This window comes from Heterocephalus glaber, unplaced genomic scaffold, assembly GCF_053883595.1.
Source record: "Heterocephalus glaber isolate CG9 unplaced genomic scaffold, H.glaber_assembly_v1.0 deba00001504, whole genome shotgun sequence".
Lineage (NCBI taxonomy): Eukaryota > Metazoa > Chordata > Mammalia > Rodentia > Bathyergidae > Heterocephalus > Heterocephalus glaber.
In genome coordinates, this window is record NW_028258324.1 from 298,236 (window position 1) to 314,345 (window position 16,110).

Here is a 16,110-nt window from a genome sequence, read left to right on the forward strand (position 1 = left end):
ACCTCAGGCTCTGAGCTTCTTGCCTCTCTAAGCTTGGTGCTTGAAGAGTGCTGTCTGGCCAGACTAATAAAGATCTGTTTTACAACTTGTCCGGTGTGTTCCCTCCCGGGTGATCAGGTGATCTTCGCTGTAGTCAGCTCCTCGGGCGTTTGGTGAGACACACGGTCTTACAATAGAAAGTACAGTTTTCACGAAGGTGTAAATAGCTGGCCTTAGGGGCTCCAATTCCGTGAAAGTGAAGGAAGCCCTGTTTCTTGGACTTAAGCACAGGCGGGACCCTGGCCTGGTAGAAGACACAGGCGAGTTCTCACCATCGCAGCCCCAATTCCTCCATCCCTGGGCGGCCCTCCCGTCCTGATCTCCACCCGGAGGTCCCTCGATCACTCCCGCTGCTCAGGTGCTGCCACCCCGTCTGCACTCCGTCGGGCCTGTACTTGCCTATGGAGGCCACGCCCCCTGGCCCACCGCGCCCTGCCCCTGAGGGCGTTCCGTGGCCACGCCCCTAGCCCCGGCGCTCGGAGCCCCCCAGCCACCAAGGAGGTCGCAGGTGTGCAGAGACTGCGCCTGCGCGCCCGCCGAGCCCCAGGTGAGAGGCGGGAGGTCTTGGGGTCGAGCCAATCCGCCAGCCTGGCAACAGAGCGCAACCAATCAAGAAGAGGGGTGTGGCCGGCGGGAACCCACCCTGAGGCTGGCCACGCCCGGGCGAGTGGGGGTGGCTTCTGGCACTAAGTGGGCGTCAAGCTCCGGGTCTCTTAATCACGCCCGGTCCCCTAATTCCGCCGCGTCCTCACTGGCGTCCCCGCCGGCGGCACCGCGCACGCTCTTGCCTTGGGACCGCCGCTCAGGACTGCGCCCGTGCGGGGACGGGCGGGGCGTTGCTGTGGCGACGGCAGGATGTGGCCCGCGGTCCCCAGAGAGTGTGTTGCAGCGGGCGGGACCCTCTGCGCCTTGGCCCAGTCCCGCACTGCGTCCGCGGGGGTCACAGCCCGGCCGCCACGGGGCCCATAGGCGGCGTCTGCCGAGCCCCTGCGACATGCGTGGCCGCGCCCCGCGACTGCTGCCGAGTCAGGAACTGTCGGATCGCTCCTCGCCGGGTGACTGAGGAAACCGTAAGTGACAGTCGGGCTTTGCCTCAGTGTCCCTCTGAAGAGGTCTCGGTCCCCCTCACAGACAGCATCTCAGCCTCTCATGCGTGTCACCCCGGGAGCAGGGGCAGTTCCAGGACCAGGCTCTGCGGGCCGCCACCAGGAGGAGGCGTGACGGGGCCGCGGGAAGCGGTGTACACCAGGGCACAGGTAGGAATAGACTCGGAGCGCTGGGCTTGGGTCAGGTCCGCTGTGATCTGCGCTGAGTGCCCTTGGCACGCTGAAGGTCGTTGTTACTCTTCTCACTTTACGTTTTTTACAGGCTGAGGACACCAGTTAAACCCCCTCCCAGCCCCACCCCCAGAATTGGGGCTGGGACCCGGGGCCTTCACCCCGACCTACATCCTCAACCCTTTTTTAAGTTTTGATTTTGAGGCAGGGTCTCGCTAAATTGCCCTGCTGGTCTCCAACTTGTGATCCTGCTTCAGCCTCCCAGAGTGCTGAGATTACAGGCCTGTCACCACACATGGTTTCTGAAACTTAATTTTAAAATCAGAATTCTAAAAATAAATTTAACTTTGAAGTTGTAGCTTATAGCTTTTATGTATCATGGCAACCAAACATGAAAAAACCTATCTGTATTTGGACTGAAATATTTTTTGTGCTTGTTGGTGGGATTGAGCTTCAGGGTTTCACACATGCTAAGCATACACTCTACCACTGAGCTACATCCCCATCCTAGCTTTGGAATAATTTTTCTGTACCTAAACATGCTTAAATGTATACTTAAAAATATGATTAAATGTAGTGCATGATATGGTAGCTGGACCTTCACCAATCACTGGTAAAACAGGAAAGAGTCCATTATGATGGACTTTATTCAGAAAATGGCATATAAAAGAATGAATGTCATATAAAAGATATAAAAGAATTCTCACCACAAAATTCAAATTATTAGACTTATGGTGAGTAATCAGCAGGATTTTTGAAATATTGTATTGGTGGTACTTATATTTAGTTTCCTTAAAAATTCTGCTTATATACTGTGATCTTACTGTTTTTTGGTTTTTTTCCTCAACATTTTTATTGGTACGTTTTAGGTATACAACACAATTACATTTCTCATTGGGAATTGTACCTTTACATAATGCATCTTGGTTCTTATTTTTTCCCCATTCCTAGCCCTCCCTTCACGCCCTCCACCCTTCCCTATTTACAAAGACTTTATTTCCATTTTTTCCATTTCTCAGCATTTTTCCTTTCCCTGACCCTCCCACTACCCCTACCCCTACCCCTTTGGAACTTTTCTTCCCATTTTGCATTGTCAATTATTCATTCTAATCATTGGTACATTTTAGGTATACAATATAATGACATTCATCATTGGAAATTTGCACCTTTACATAGTCTCTCTTGGTTCTTGTTTTTCACCCTTGCCCAGCCCTCCCTTCAACCCCTCCAGTCCTCCCTATTTACAAAGATTTTGTTCCTATTTTTCCATTTTCTCATATTAATCCCATTCCCTTCTATCCTTTCCCCTAGCCCTCCCACTTCCTTCCCCTTTGCCCCTTTTCTTCCAATTTCACATTACCTATTAATCATTTTAGTTATTATTTACACTTTCAGTTTCTCACACCAGAGAAACTATTTGGTATTTATACATGTGTATCCTATTTATTTCCCTTAAGAGTATTGCCTCAATGTGCATCCACTTAGCTATAAATGTCTCTAATTTCTCATTTTTTATGGCTGAGTAGTACTCCATTTTATTAAAAAAAACACATTTTCTTTATCCAGTCTCCAGTTGATGGGCATTTGGGCTGTTTCCAAGTTTTAGCTGTCACAAACTGTGCTGCTATGAACATGGGTGCACATATATCACTGTGGTATGATTCTTTTAATTCTTTGGGGAAGATCCCCAGCAGTGGAATAGTGGGGTCAAATGAGACTTCCAGTCCTAGTTCTTTGAGGTATCTCCATACTGATTTCCACAGTGGTTGCACCAGTCTACACTCCCACCAGCAGTGGAGCAGGGTTCCTCTTTCCCCACAGCCCCGCCAGCATTTGTTATTGGTTGATTTCATGATAGCAGCCATTCTTTCTGGAGTGAAGTGGAATCTCAGCATTGTTTTCATTTGCATCTCTCGAATGACCCTTACTGGCTTTATTTTGTAACTACAAGTGGTAACTACTATTGTAAGAAAGTTAAAGAAAAATGTATGAAAGATTCAGTATTAGTTTGGTAAATGATTATTTTGTGATCATATTTTTTTCTGGTTAATTAGGTAGTACATAAAGATTCTCAACTGTGATTTTTAAAATCTGATTAAAAAAAAAGTTTTGGCCTTCATTAAAATGAAATTCCATTGTGCCTTTTCACCTTTGAGTGGAAAAGAATTGTACTTTTTTAGAGAGAGTAAGCTGAACTAGTATTGCTTTATCTAAACTAAATTGAATTTTGTTAATGTAGTTTAAATTTAATGAGTTCAGTTCCTTTTCCTTGTCTTTCAAGAGATGTTTGTGATTATTTTGCAAGCATAGCTTAGTTGTAAAGAATTGTGAGTTGGTACTGATAGCCACCAACATTCACTGCTCTAAGATGGAACAAGAGGAAGAACTGATTTGCTGGGAGAATGGAGGAAACAAACTCAACATTGGTGACTGTATTTTGATTTTCACAGCAACAAAAATTCCTACTGCTTTTAAATTAAAATGGAAAAATATGAGAACCTAGGATTGGTTGGAGAAGGAAGCTACGGAATGGTGATGAAGTGTAGGGATAAAGAGAGTGGAAGGATTGTGGCCATCAAGAAGTTCTTAGAAAGTGACAATGACAAAATGGTTAAAAAAATTGCCATGCGAGAGATCAAGTTACTGAAGGTGAGTAAATGAGCTGTTTCTCGATCAAGATTAGCTTTACAGTTGTAGAAAAAAATTATCATGTCTTTGTATTTGTTTTTCCTTATAATTAAATTTTAAGATATGAATTTCTTTTCTGGAAAGAAAAATTTCTTGAATTTAAAAATTTCATGGATGTAAAAGTTATTTTTAAAGTATTTGTTGTTTTGTTGTTTTTTCTGTCTGCCTGCCCATCAGTCATCTATCTCTTATCTGTATTGGGGGCCCAAGGACACCAGGGTCACTTAACCTCGGGTCGCTCAGTCCTCAGTGCACAGCTGGCGCATAGCTGCATCTGCATCCATGGCTGTGACTCCTCCCAGGGAGAGGTGTGAAACAGTCCGCCCAGGGAAGAGGTACAGGGTCAATGGCTTCCTGGCTGTGCGTCCAGTGGGGCCACTCAGGGTGCACTGTTTTCTCCAGCAAGCAGTGTGATGAGGCGTGTGGAGATTGTCTCAGGAAACCTGTCAGAGACTCAACCTGGAACTTTCCATGGTTCCTTACCCCTAGAGGGCAAGCAGGTGCTTCTTGCACCATAAACCTTCACACCAGTCCTGGAAATGAAATAAAGGCTCCCCAGAGCCAGCCAAGGGCCACTTTGTTATCTTCTCTATTGTGTGATTTTTGTTTTTTATTTCATTTCTCCTGCTTATTCTGGTTTATTTTGCCGCTCTTTTTCCTAACTTGTTGAGCTAGATGCTCCCTTCTTCCATTTGCATCGCCCCTTTTCTAATACATGCACTTAAAGATATACATTCTCTCTAGAAACAGTTTGGTATGTATCTCAGAAATTTGATTATTAGTTCAAAATATTTTCTCATTTTCATGATAGTTTCCTTGATCTGAGTTATTTAAAAGTTTCTTTTGAAAAAAGTGTATTTCTTAATTTTCAAAAGTTGAAAATTTCTGGGCTTTCTTCCCCTGGTTATTTATGACACAGCTGCCTTGTGATCTGAATAAATACTATATAAGAATGTATTTCTTTGAAATTTCTTGATGTTTGGTAGAGAATATTGTCAACTAAAAAAATTCCTTGTGAATTAGCTCAGAGGCACTGCGCCTGTCTTGCAAGTGCAAGGTCCTGAGTTCAATCCCTGGTACCAAAAACAAAAAAATTCCTTGTATTCCTCAGAAATATTCTATGGATGGCCCTTAGGTCATGTTTGTTAATTGTGTGGTTCAAATTTTCTAAATTCTTTTTTTGCGGGGAGGGTTTAAGATAAGGCCTTGCTATGTAGTTCAGGCTGGCACTGAGCTCATTATGTAGCCCAGGCTGACCTTGAAATTGTGATGATCCTCTTGCCTCAGCCTCCCAAGTACTGGGATTACAGGCATGCACCACCACACCTGGCTGGAATTGATCTTAATTATGGTGTATGGCACAGTCAAATCTTATGGGGTTGTTTTCCTTATGGATGTCTAGTTGTCTAAGAAATTTTTATTAAAAATAACATCTTTCCTCCATTGTTCTGAATGGCCCTTTTGCTAAATGTTCTTATAGGGAGGTATAGTTTTTCTACTCTATATTCTGTTCTATTGCTGTATTTGTCTAAATTCATGGCACTATCCCATAGTTATATTTATTCTACTTCATAAGTTTTTATATCTGATAGTATGAATCCTCTCGTTTTGTCTTTCTTCTGCAAAATTGTCTTGGTAATTTTTGTTCCTTTGCATTTCCATATGCATTTTAGAGTCAGTTTATTAATTTCCACAAAAACTGTAGAAATTTTTTGAATATGTAGATCAGCATGGGGAGAACCGATTTCTTTACACTATTGTATCTTCTCCACAAACATTATATCACCTCTTGGTTTTTCGGTCTTCTTCTCTTAAGATACACATTGACCCTTTTCTCCTGTTAGGCCTTTGTGTTCTTAGACGTGAAATGCATCTCTGTGAGCAGACACAGCTGGCTCTTCGGTTCTGTCCAGTCTGGCAGCCTCTGTGTTTCAGCTGGAGTTTTTTTTTACTTACAGTTAATATACAGGACTTATTCATATATTTGGATTTATGTTTATCATCTTCCTGGTTCCTTTCTATATTTTATGATTTTTTAAAAAACTCTGTATTCTTTTAGCAGTCTTTCAGAGATTATATGAGATTTCATAGTGTTCCTTTAGTTCCCAAATGGGCCCTTCTACAATGTAAGAGTCCTAGAAATGCTAACACCATTTACTCTGTCCTCTTGTCTCTTAGTCCCACTGTGGATTTCTGTTTCATTGCTGGCATGTATTTTAACTCTTTATATAGTTAAATCTCTCCCCAAATTATTCACAGTATTTATTAGGATATATCTTTTCCATTTGCTCTTCAGTCTTCTCTCCATGTCTTAGCTTCTATCTATGGGTTTAATGTATATCTTTTTTTTTTTTTTTTTAAGCAAGTCTGCTGGTAAGGAATGCTGTTTCTGTAAATGAGAATTTTTATTCTGCTTTGTGTTTAAAATACTGTGTCCACAGGATGTAGAACTCTTGAGTTGGGGATTCAGTATATTCATGAGTCCACTGGCTCCATTGCTTGTGTTGAAGAGTCAGCTATCAGTCTTACATTTTTTGTTGTGGGTCTGTTCATTTTATTTTTTGAGACAAGGTCTTGCAATGTAGTCTAATCTGGCCTTGAACTTGCTGTGTAGCCCAGACTGGCCTAGAACTTGAGATCCTCCTGTCTCAGCCTCCAAAGTCCTGGTTGCAGGTGTGTACCACCATGCCCATTTTGTTTTAATATGTTGTCCAGACTAGCCTCAAACTCCAGACCTCAAGTGATCTTCCAGTCTAAGCCTCTGGAACAGCTGAAACTAGAGGTGTGTAGCAACATGGCCAGCTTACTGTGCTTCTTAACATGTTCACAGTGGACTGGAATTCGTATGTCTTGCTGCTGGGCAGCTTGGACCACTGGTGGTACATGCATGATTGTCCCATTGGGTGGATTGTACCACTGGTGGTTCAAACAGATCTAATCACTTTTATTTTTTTGGTACCGGGGATTGAACTCAGAGCCTTGTGCTTGCGAGGCAGGTGGCAGAGCCACTGAGATAAATCCCCGGCCCTGATCTAATCACTTTTATCAGTCATTTTATTAATAAAATCAATACAAAACCACCTGATGGGACAGTCATGCACGTACTACTGGTGGGAACATGTTAATATCCTTTTTTATTCTGGGTGTTTTTAAGGTTTTCTCTTTGGCTGATTTTTAGCAGTTTTCTAATACTGCATGCAGTTTTGAAGTCATTGTGTTTACTTTGCTTTGGTTTTGTGGCTCTTGCATCTGTAAGACAATGTCTGTTGCCATTCTTAAGAAATGCGTAGCTGTTTTGCTTCACAGTCCCAACTGTCCCCTTTCTCTCCTCTCCCTTGGAGAATGTACTTTCATGTGTGGATCTTACTAGAAGCCTCTTGATCTCTTCTGGGTTTTTCCTCTTTTCATTTGCATATGCTGTTCTAGATTTTTTTCTGACTTGTCCTCCACTTTAGTACTGTTTCAACCAACCCTAATCTACTGGTAACTTCAAGCACTGATTCACTGATTGATTTTTTTTGAGGGAGAGGGACTGGGGATCAAAGCCAGGGCCTTGCTCATGGTAAGCTCATTTCTACCCAGCCCAAGCACTGAGTTCAGTCTTTTGTCCTTTCTCCCTTCCTTCTTTCCTTCCTTCTGTCCTTTCTTCCTTTGTTCCTTTGTCCTTCCTTCCTTTGTTCCTTCCTTTCTTGCAGGGTTTCACTAGTCTAGGTTGGCCTGGAACTTGATACGTAGCTCAGGCTGGCTTTGAACTCATGAGATCCTCCTGCCTCAGCCTCCCATGTGCTAGGCTCAGAAGTGTGCTCCCCTATGCCTGGCTCCAACCATTGCTTTATAGTTAAATATATTGTATTTATTTATTTTATTTTTTGAGACAGCTCTTGCTATGTAGTTTAGGCTGGCCTTGAACTTACTATGTAGCCCAGGGCAGCCTCAAACTTGGGGCAGTCCTCCTGCCTCACAGCCTGTCTCATGCTGGGATCACAGGCATGCTTCCCTGTGCCTGGCTTCAATTGCTGATTTCTGACTAAAGATACTGTATTTTTCAACTCTAGATTTTCCATTTGATTCTTTTTTTTTTTTTTTTTTTTTGTACCTGAGATTGAACTTGGGTCCTTGTGCTTGCGAGGCAGGCAGAGGAACCACTTTGCTAAATCCCTGGCCCCATTTGATTCTTATATTTTCCAATTTTCTACCCAAATTCTCCATTTTACTATTTACATAATTTACTTATATATCCAATGACTGTGTAATCTGTATCTCCTATGTATTTAAAAACTTTTTCTATTGTTTTTATCAAATCTTAATATGCTTTCATTAATTTTCCAGAATTGTAAATATAGTCTGAATCTCTAGACACTGCTTCCGCCTCAACAGTACTCCTATGAAGCTTTTTTTTTTTTTTTTGAGAAAGGGTCTTATTTTGTAGCCCAGTCTGGCCTCAAACTCCAGCTTTTTCTGCCTCAGCCTCCTGAGTGCTGGGATTACAGGCATGCATCTCATGACTGAGGACTTTTAGGCCGATCCCTAAGGGAATGTCATCATTACTTTCCTCCATCTTCCTGCCTCGATGGCCCTTGGACACCATAAGACCATCAAGAGCTGTGTGGCCTTGTGGTCCCTTTCTGATTTGGCATTTCCTGGACTGAAGTGAAGATGGCCTTAGCTGTCTGGCTCCTTCCTTGGGTTTGTCTTTCCCAGATCATAGTCTGTTCTTCTCTCTCCGGTCCCTGAAGGTAGTTGTTTTGCATATTGTTCAGGTTTTCTGCCTGTACTCTGTGGAAGATTCCTTTAAATTCTCATCTGCTGTTACTATAAATGGAAATTACTGTACTTCTCCATTCTAGAATTTTTATTTGGGTCCAGAAGCTGTTGTGTTACCTTTTCTTTTTTCGGTACCAAGGATCGAACTCAGGACCTTGTGCTTGCCAGGCAGGTGTGGTGGCACTGAGCTATGTCCCAGGCCCCGCTGTGTTACTTTTTATGATAATATTTCCTAGACTTTTTGAGGTTGGCTTTTTCTTAAAAGTACAGTAATCTATGTCTGATAATTCTAACATATGAAGTCATTCATTGTTTTGATTGTCTGCAGTTTCTGATGTTTCTTATACTGTTTTATTTCTTTGTATGCTTGCTTTGCTGGACGCTATGTTTGAAAGATTTGTTTAGTAATCATTTAACAATAACTTCCTCCAGAGAGGTTTCTATTTTCTTTTTTTGTGTTCCAGGGCACTGTGCCAGTAATTAATTTATTGTGACCACCATCCCCTTCCCAGTGAAAGCCAAATGGTGGCTGGGGATGCTTCTAAGTTATTATTTCCTTCTTGTGCACTTCACTTCACCAGTAAAAATACTGATAGTAGCTGCTCTGTATTTGCTGTTTTTGCATTTCCCATAGCCAGGTGTGGTGGTGCATGCCTGTCATTTCAGCTACTCAGGTGGCTGGGGCAGGAGGATTAGAAGTTCAAGGCTAACCTGGGGAACTTAATGAGAAATTATCTCAAAATTAAAAATTTACAAAGGACCAGGGGTGTAATTCAGTAATGGAGCACCCCTGGGTTCAATCTTCAATACCACTAAAAAAAAAAAAATCCCTGAGTCATCTTTTACACCTTTTAGTAATTAACTACCTTTGTTAGTTAACACTTAATTATATTAAAATTTACACCATTCTAGTTTCTCTCTGATGCAAACACTCTGCCAGTCCAGGACTTACCAGGTTCACAGTTCTTGAGTTCTTGCTTATGATGTCTTGTTCTTTTATGTTTCTCACTATCCTTTTGTTTTGTATGTCACCTTTGAAGATTTCTTTGTGGAAACCTTTTGAGGTGCAGGTAAAGCTGTCTGCCTCCAGAGATGATACTGCTTCGGCCAGGTGCCCAGAGCTCCCAGTCTACATGTTAACCCGCATCCGAGATTGGAACCCTGAGCCACTACAAGGGTGCCATCTGGCCATGCCGGGTTCATTTTTGCCCAGATATACTTAAGTGTCACTTTTAGGGTCCAGCTTCACTGGAGGTGGTTTTCCCAAGGTCTCCTCTTAGTGACTTTTGGAGATAACTTTTGCCTTTTAACCCCACAGGGTCACAAAGCTCAGTTCCACATCTATTGCTTCCTGGCAAAATCAGCTTTGAGCCCTGAGACTGACACTCTGGACTTTCTGTTCTTGACTTTGGCCCAGGAATCTTCACTCTCTTCTGAGCTTTTTTTTAGTTTTTTTATTGTTTGGTACCGGGGATTGAACTCGGTTCCTTGCATTCTCAGGGCGGGTGGCAGAACCACTGAGCTAAATTCCCGGCCCCCTTCTGAGCTTTTTATATGTTTCAGTAGATTTTTAAAAAATTCCTTCCACTTAATAAGAATTCCCTGTTGGAGTAGTTTAGTCTGTCAACACCAGAGGAGGTGGGCTGCTTTAAAAACTATAGATAAAGGGCCAGGGATTTAGCTCAGTGGTTTCCCTGCTTGCTACGCAAGCACAAGGACCCGAGTTCGATCCCCAGTTCCAAAAAAATATATAGATACAGTACAAAGACAGGGCCTGCTGAACTGAGAGTCTGTTTTAATGATTGCAGGACAGAGCAGCAAGGAGGACTTTATGTGTGGTAGGGAAAGGGACATTTTCTGATACAGTAGTCTGGATTTTTTTATGAAGAATAAAAGGTTTTCTACTCTGGGAGGCTGACACAGGAAGATCACAAGTTTGAGCCTAACCCAGGCAACATAGTGATGTAGCAAGATATTGTCTCAAAAAGTTGAAAAAGGACTGGGGACATAGCTCAGTGCAAAGGTCATGGTTCAATTCTCAAATTGAATACTCAAAATACTCAAAAAAAATACTCAATACTCAAAAAATACTCAATACTCAAAAAAAGAGAGAAAGGAATGTTTTATCCTATTAGAAATGCACTTAGTATTAATCAAACAATTGACATAATGTCATTTTCTTCATTTGCTAAAACAATTTATTAGAGATTTGTTCCATCAGGATATAAGACTTGTGAAATGAAAAAGTGTTTGTTTTATTAATGAACTGTGATTATTAGTAGCTTTTCCTATGATCTTGTATTTCAAATTAGGTTTTAAATCTTGAACTTTTGGGGGAGTTTTTTGAGACAGGGTCTTGCTGTACAGTTCAGGCTGGCCTTGAACCCCCTATGGGCTGACTTTGAACTGAGAGCGATCCTCCCATCTCAGCCTCCCGAGTCCTGGGATTACAGGTATGCGCCACCATGCCTGGCTAAATCTTTGAACTTTTGGAATGGAAAACTATATTTTTTACATCTCTTTAAGAAAAAGGATATATTTTCTTCTTTTCTCTAAAAATAAGGCAGCTCGCCAGGGATTTAGCTCAGTGGTTTTGCCGCCTGCTGCTCAAGCCCAAGGACCCGAGTTCGATCCCTGGTACCAAAAAATAAAAAAATAAAAATAAGGCAGCTCCAAAACCTTCCTCGGGCCTCCACCCTGAGAGCTATAGTGCAGTCAGTCTGAGTTTTGATGTGGATCTGGCACACACTCCGGCACCTTCTTGTGGGTGAGAAAAGGCCACACAGCTGCTTGCTGGTCATAAGTTAATGTCTGTATTTAGCTCCTTCTCTTAGCTGTGTCAGGGGATGTATTGCTATCATCAGACAGTAGCAGGTGGGTTTGTGACAATAACATTGAAATCAGAAGTGCTAATTCTGGCAAAAGCATGCTTCTTTAATGCTGACAACCATTTATACTTGTTACCCCCTTTTTAGTGATAAATGTTTGTCTGAGTTAGAAAAGTCAGAGCTCTCAGGCGGGATGTGTTAGTGTGCGGCACCGTGCTGCTGTGATGCCGCACTGGCCGGGTCACTGCTTAGAACAATGCCTGGGGCAGAGTCTGCACTGTGTCAGTGTTGGTACAGATAATGTCACATTGTTTTGTGCCTTTAAAATATTTTTTATGACCTTTGAATTCCTTATTTTATATTGTGTTTCCTCTGGTCATTTGAAAAGGTTTTATTTTTATAGTTGGTTACCTTTATACTGTTAGCAGTATGCAGTTCCTCCTCTCTCCAGTACATCTTAATCTGATACTAGAATATATCTTATGTTAGTGTTTATCAATAAACTTATGAATATAATCGGACCTTGTAATCCAAATTTTCAGATCAAACATTATCATTCAGAAACATTGACAAGGAAATCAGAGTACATATACTTTTTTTTGAGACAGGGTCTTACTGTGTAGTTCAGGCAGCCTTGAACTCACTATATAGCCCAGGCTGGCCTCAAACTCACCGAAACCCTCTGCCTCAGCCTCCACGTGGTGGCATTATAGGTGTGTACCACCCTGCCTAGCTCTTGTTTGTATCTCTCTTCATTTTCTACATTTTTAGTAATGTCCTTTGTGTATTGTTGAGCTTGTAACATTCATTTTCTATTTTATGATCATGCTGCCCACATTTGCATAAGATTCAGTCCTGTATTAAATGGATTCACTGCTCACATTCAGAATTTTTTCTGTTATCTTTTACTTAAATGACAGTTGGGTTGGCTATCTTGTCTATGGGTCACCACATCTATATTCCTTTCAAAAGTGGCAACATGTTTTCTGTCTTTTCTTTTCTGTGAATGTTGATCTCTATTTGTGTTCCTTCTTGTTTCTTACAGTACCTTTGAGTGGATCTGGACTGGTTCTGTATTGCTTCTTGTCTTATACTACAGTGGTCCTTCTGGGGCCAGCTGATGGGGGGAGGGTCACCTGGGTGGAGACCACGATTTTGTCCCAAGCTAGCAGGCTCACTGTGATGTCCCTCAGGATGCTGGTGGGTGGGGCTGAATTCTCTGAGACTGTAGTTGCGGGTTTGTTTCTGTTTCTGATGATCTGTTTGTATGTGCTCCAATGGTGATTTCGGCCAGGGGTCTCTGTGTGGCTGCTTGTTTAGCCCCCTCCCCGCTGTCCCTCAGGGCCCTCAGCTCCAGAAATCTTTCCACGTGGTGTCTGTGAGCACTACGCCCGTGACAGCATGCCCTGTGTGTCCCTTCCAGGCGGGGCCACATCTGCAGGCCTGCAAGCTCATGTGCCCGGCTGCATGGGCTTCCACCCCATTTGCTGTCGGGAGGGGCTCAGGTCCCTGCCATTTCATCAAGGATAGAGGTGGGCTTCTCTTCCTCATTGGCTTTATTGCATTCTCTGAGAGGAGAAAGGAGCAGTTTGGCCTTTTTTTTTTTCTTTTTTCTGGCCTTTTGATTGTATTTAAAAACCAGAATATACTTTAAAAATATACAGTTTATGCATTTTATCTATACATTTGACTTATGCTACAATCTATTTTAGATTGTAATTGTTTTTTGTTTGTTTGTTTTTGGTACGGGGGATCGAACTTGGGTATTTGTGCTTGTGAGGCAGGCCACAGAACCACTGAGCTCAGTCCCCCGCCCTTAGATTGTAATTGTTAATAATTTATTCTTATAAAAACTTGTTTTGCATTTTTTTATAACAGCAACTGAGGCATGAGAATTTGGTGAATCTGTTGGAAGTGTGTAAGAAGAAAAAAAGATGGTACCTGGTCTTTGAATTTGTTGACCACACAATTCTTGATGACTTGGAACTCTTTCCAAATGGACTAGACTACCAAGTAGTCCAAAAATATTTATTTCAGATTATTAATGGAATTGGCTTTTGTCACAGTCATAATGTAAGTATTAGGTTTAAGTAATTATTTTGTTACTCCTTGACTATCCAGACATTTAACTTAGTAAGACATTTGTTTAGACTAAAGTTTGAATCAGTAAAACAATTGTAATGAACCACATTACTTTGTATTATCAATTTTCATATGTCATAATACCTGTATTCTTTCCTCTCAACACTTTATTTTTAAAATTTTCCATCAGCTTTGTGGCTCATGCCTATAATTCCCTACTTGGGAGGCTGAGGTAGGAGGATTGCTGTGAGTTTGAGGCCAGCCTGGGCCACATAGTGCGTTCAGAGCCAGCTTGAACTACATAATGAGATCTTGTCTCCATAAAAGAAGAAAAAAAAAGTTGGGGCCATACTGAAAAGTTGAGAGGGTGCAAGATGAATACCCATATTTCCATTATCTAAATTCTAAACTCATTAACATTTTGCTGTGTTTGCTTCATTGCATATTTATTCATCTGTTAATCTGAATTATTTATGCATGTGGAAGTTGCACACAGCAGTACACTTTTCAACACTAAGCATTTCATCTGTGTGTATAAAAAATAAGCCTTAAGTATTTGTTTCCTTTTTTTTTTTAAGATAACATTTACCAAGCAAAACTGCACAGATTTTCAGCGTTAGGTTTTGACATATACGTACTCCAGGGATCTGTGTATTTATTAGTTCAGGTTCTCTTGCCTGGTTATGAAGTGTGAAAGCATGAAGAGTCTTTCCTCTTGTAGTTTACTGCAATAATTTAATGTCTCTCCAATGTCATGGAAAAAGGACCTCCAGGAAAAATGACACCTATCAGGTAAAAATGAATCACACACCACTTATTCTACCAGTTTTACAAGATCTTAACACATTTTGTGTGATTGTGGAAGTAATAAATGCTAGTGCTAGGAAATTTGAGCCCTACAGAGGCTCATAAAGGGTGTCTTCCCAGAGGGCTCGTGATCCCCAAAAGCAGGTGGCTACAGCCTGTGCACCTCTGCACTGGTCCCAATTTCCACGAAGCAGCACCGCCTTGCTCTTAAGGAGCATTGGACTGCATTCTGCCTGCATCCACCCCGTGTCCTTTATTTGTTACACTCTTGAGGCTGATCAGCCCACATTTAATGACATATTCTGCCTTTCTATGGATGATATGAATCAGCAGCATCGAGGGAAGGTTGTTAGCATGCATGCTGTTCTGTCTTTAAGGCAGGAGATGTTACTATCCGGTGGCTCCCTGTGTATACTCCAGATCATGCGTGTACCTGTTTAAACTATGTGCAGTGCGGATTGTTATGGGGAGAGGACTGAGCTCTCTCTAATTTATGACCACTTACACTGAGGGAGCTTTAGTGCATTGCCGGGCAGCTACTTAGTCCATCCACTTTCAAATGCTTCTACATTGCCATCTCATAGCCCTTCTCCCCACACCTCTAGCTCCTCTTCTCCATCCTCGCTCCCAGTCCTCTGTGCAGTAGAAATAATAATAGCATCTGTGGTTATTGTGTGGACAAAACAAAATATGTAAAATACGTAGAATAGTATCTGAGACAGAGACATAAATGGCCAAGTGTTATGTATCATTACTGCTATTAAAAGCATATCCTAAGATCTTGCTTTCTTGGCAGTTAACGAAATTATGGTGAGAGAGGGAATAAATAAGCATGCAAGCCACACACATGGACACATACACCCAAGGTTGAAATATCTGAATTTAAGAAAAGAAAAACATTTATTCTTTTTTTTTGGTACCGGGGATTGAACTTGGGACCTTGCGCTTGCGAGGCAGGTGGTGGAACCACTGAGCTAAATCCTGGCCCGAAAACATTTATTCTTAAACATGCTATCTATTGATGCATGTATCTACATGTGTGAACACTTTAATATAAAAAAAATTAAAACTCTTATTTAATCCTTTGTGAGCCAGGCTGAGTAAACATACTTAAAAAAAAATTAAGGCTGTTAATTCAAGTTTGACTTAAATAGTCTAGGAATTAAGAAGTATCTGTAGAACCCTAAAGTTTTTTGCTGGAGTTACTGGGTATAATTAATTTACTGAGGTCATAACTGGTGTTGAAGACCCATGTCAGGCCCCGTCCTTCTTATAAAAGTTCTCTGGCCACTCGAGTGTGTAAAGAGAACCATGGTAAAGTTCTGCTCATTCTGTCTTGGTCCAGCATAGGTTTCATTGTGGTTGAGATCGAACACAACAGTCCTGTACTTCGGGCTCCTTGTTTGGGGAGTGAGGGGACAGATCCAGAAAGACTTTCTGTGGCTGTACTGAAAGTCCAAGACAAGCACCACTTCCCCGCCTCTGAGTCTGCTGGTGTTTCTGTTGCACGGTTGGCCTGGCCTAGACCTGTGTCCCCACCACTGACGCCTAAGGGAACAAATGTTGCTCTGCAGTGACAGCTGGCCATTTGCCATGCTGGCCTTTTAAAAGGGTTGAAAACAAAT

The 16,110-nt window shown here is 41.9% G+C and overlaps 1 protein-coding gene across 6 annotated transcripts in view; it reads left to right on the forward strand.

The window, feature by feature from the left end:
• The first annotated feature begins 510 nt into the window (after positions 1 to 510).
• Cdkl2 (cyclin dependent kinase like 2) overlaps positions 511 to 16,110 on the forward strand; it is a 63,296-nt gene continuing 47,696 nt past the window's right edge. For 5 of the 6 annotated variants that reach the window (XR_002393239.2, XM_004833897.4, XM_087185998.1 and 2 more), the window contains exons 1-3: positions 511 to 1,295; positions 3,767 to 3,965; positions 13,475 to 13,669. Coding sequence is in view for 5 of the 6 variants with exons in the window: in XM_004833897.4 (XP_004833954.1) it covers positions 3,798 to 3,965; positions 13,475 to 13,669 (363 nt within the window). In the remaining variant the exon portion in view is untranslated. The remainder of the gene's footprint in view (positions 1,296 to 3,766; positions 3,966 to 13,474; positions 13,670 to 16,110) is intronic. The other variant, XM_087185997.1, reaches the window with a different exon arrangement.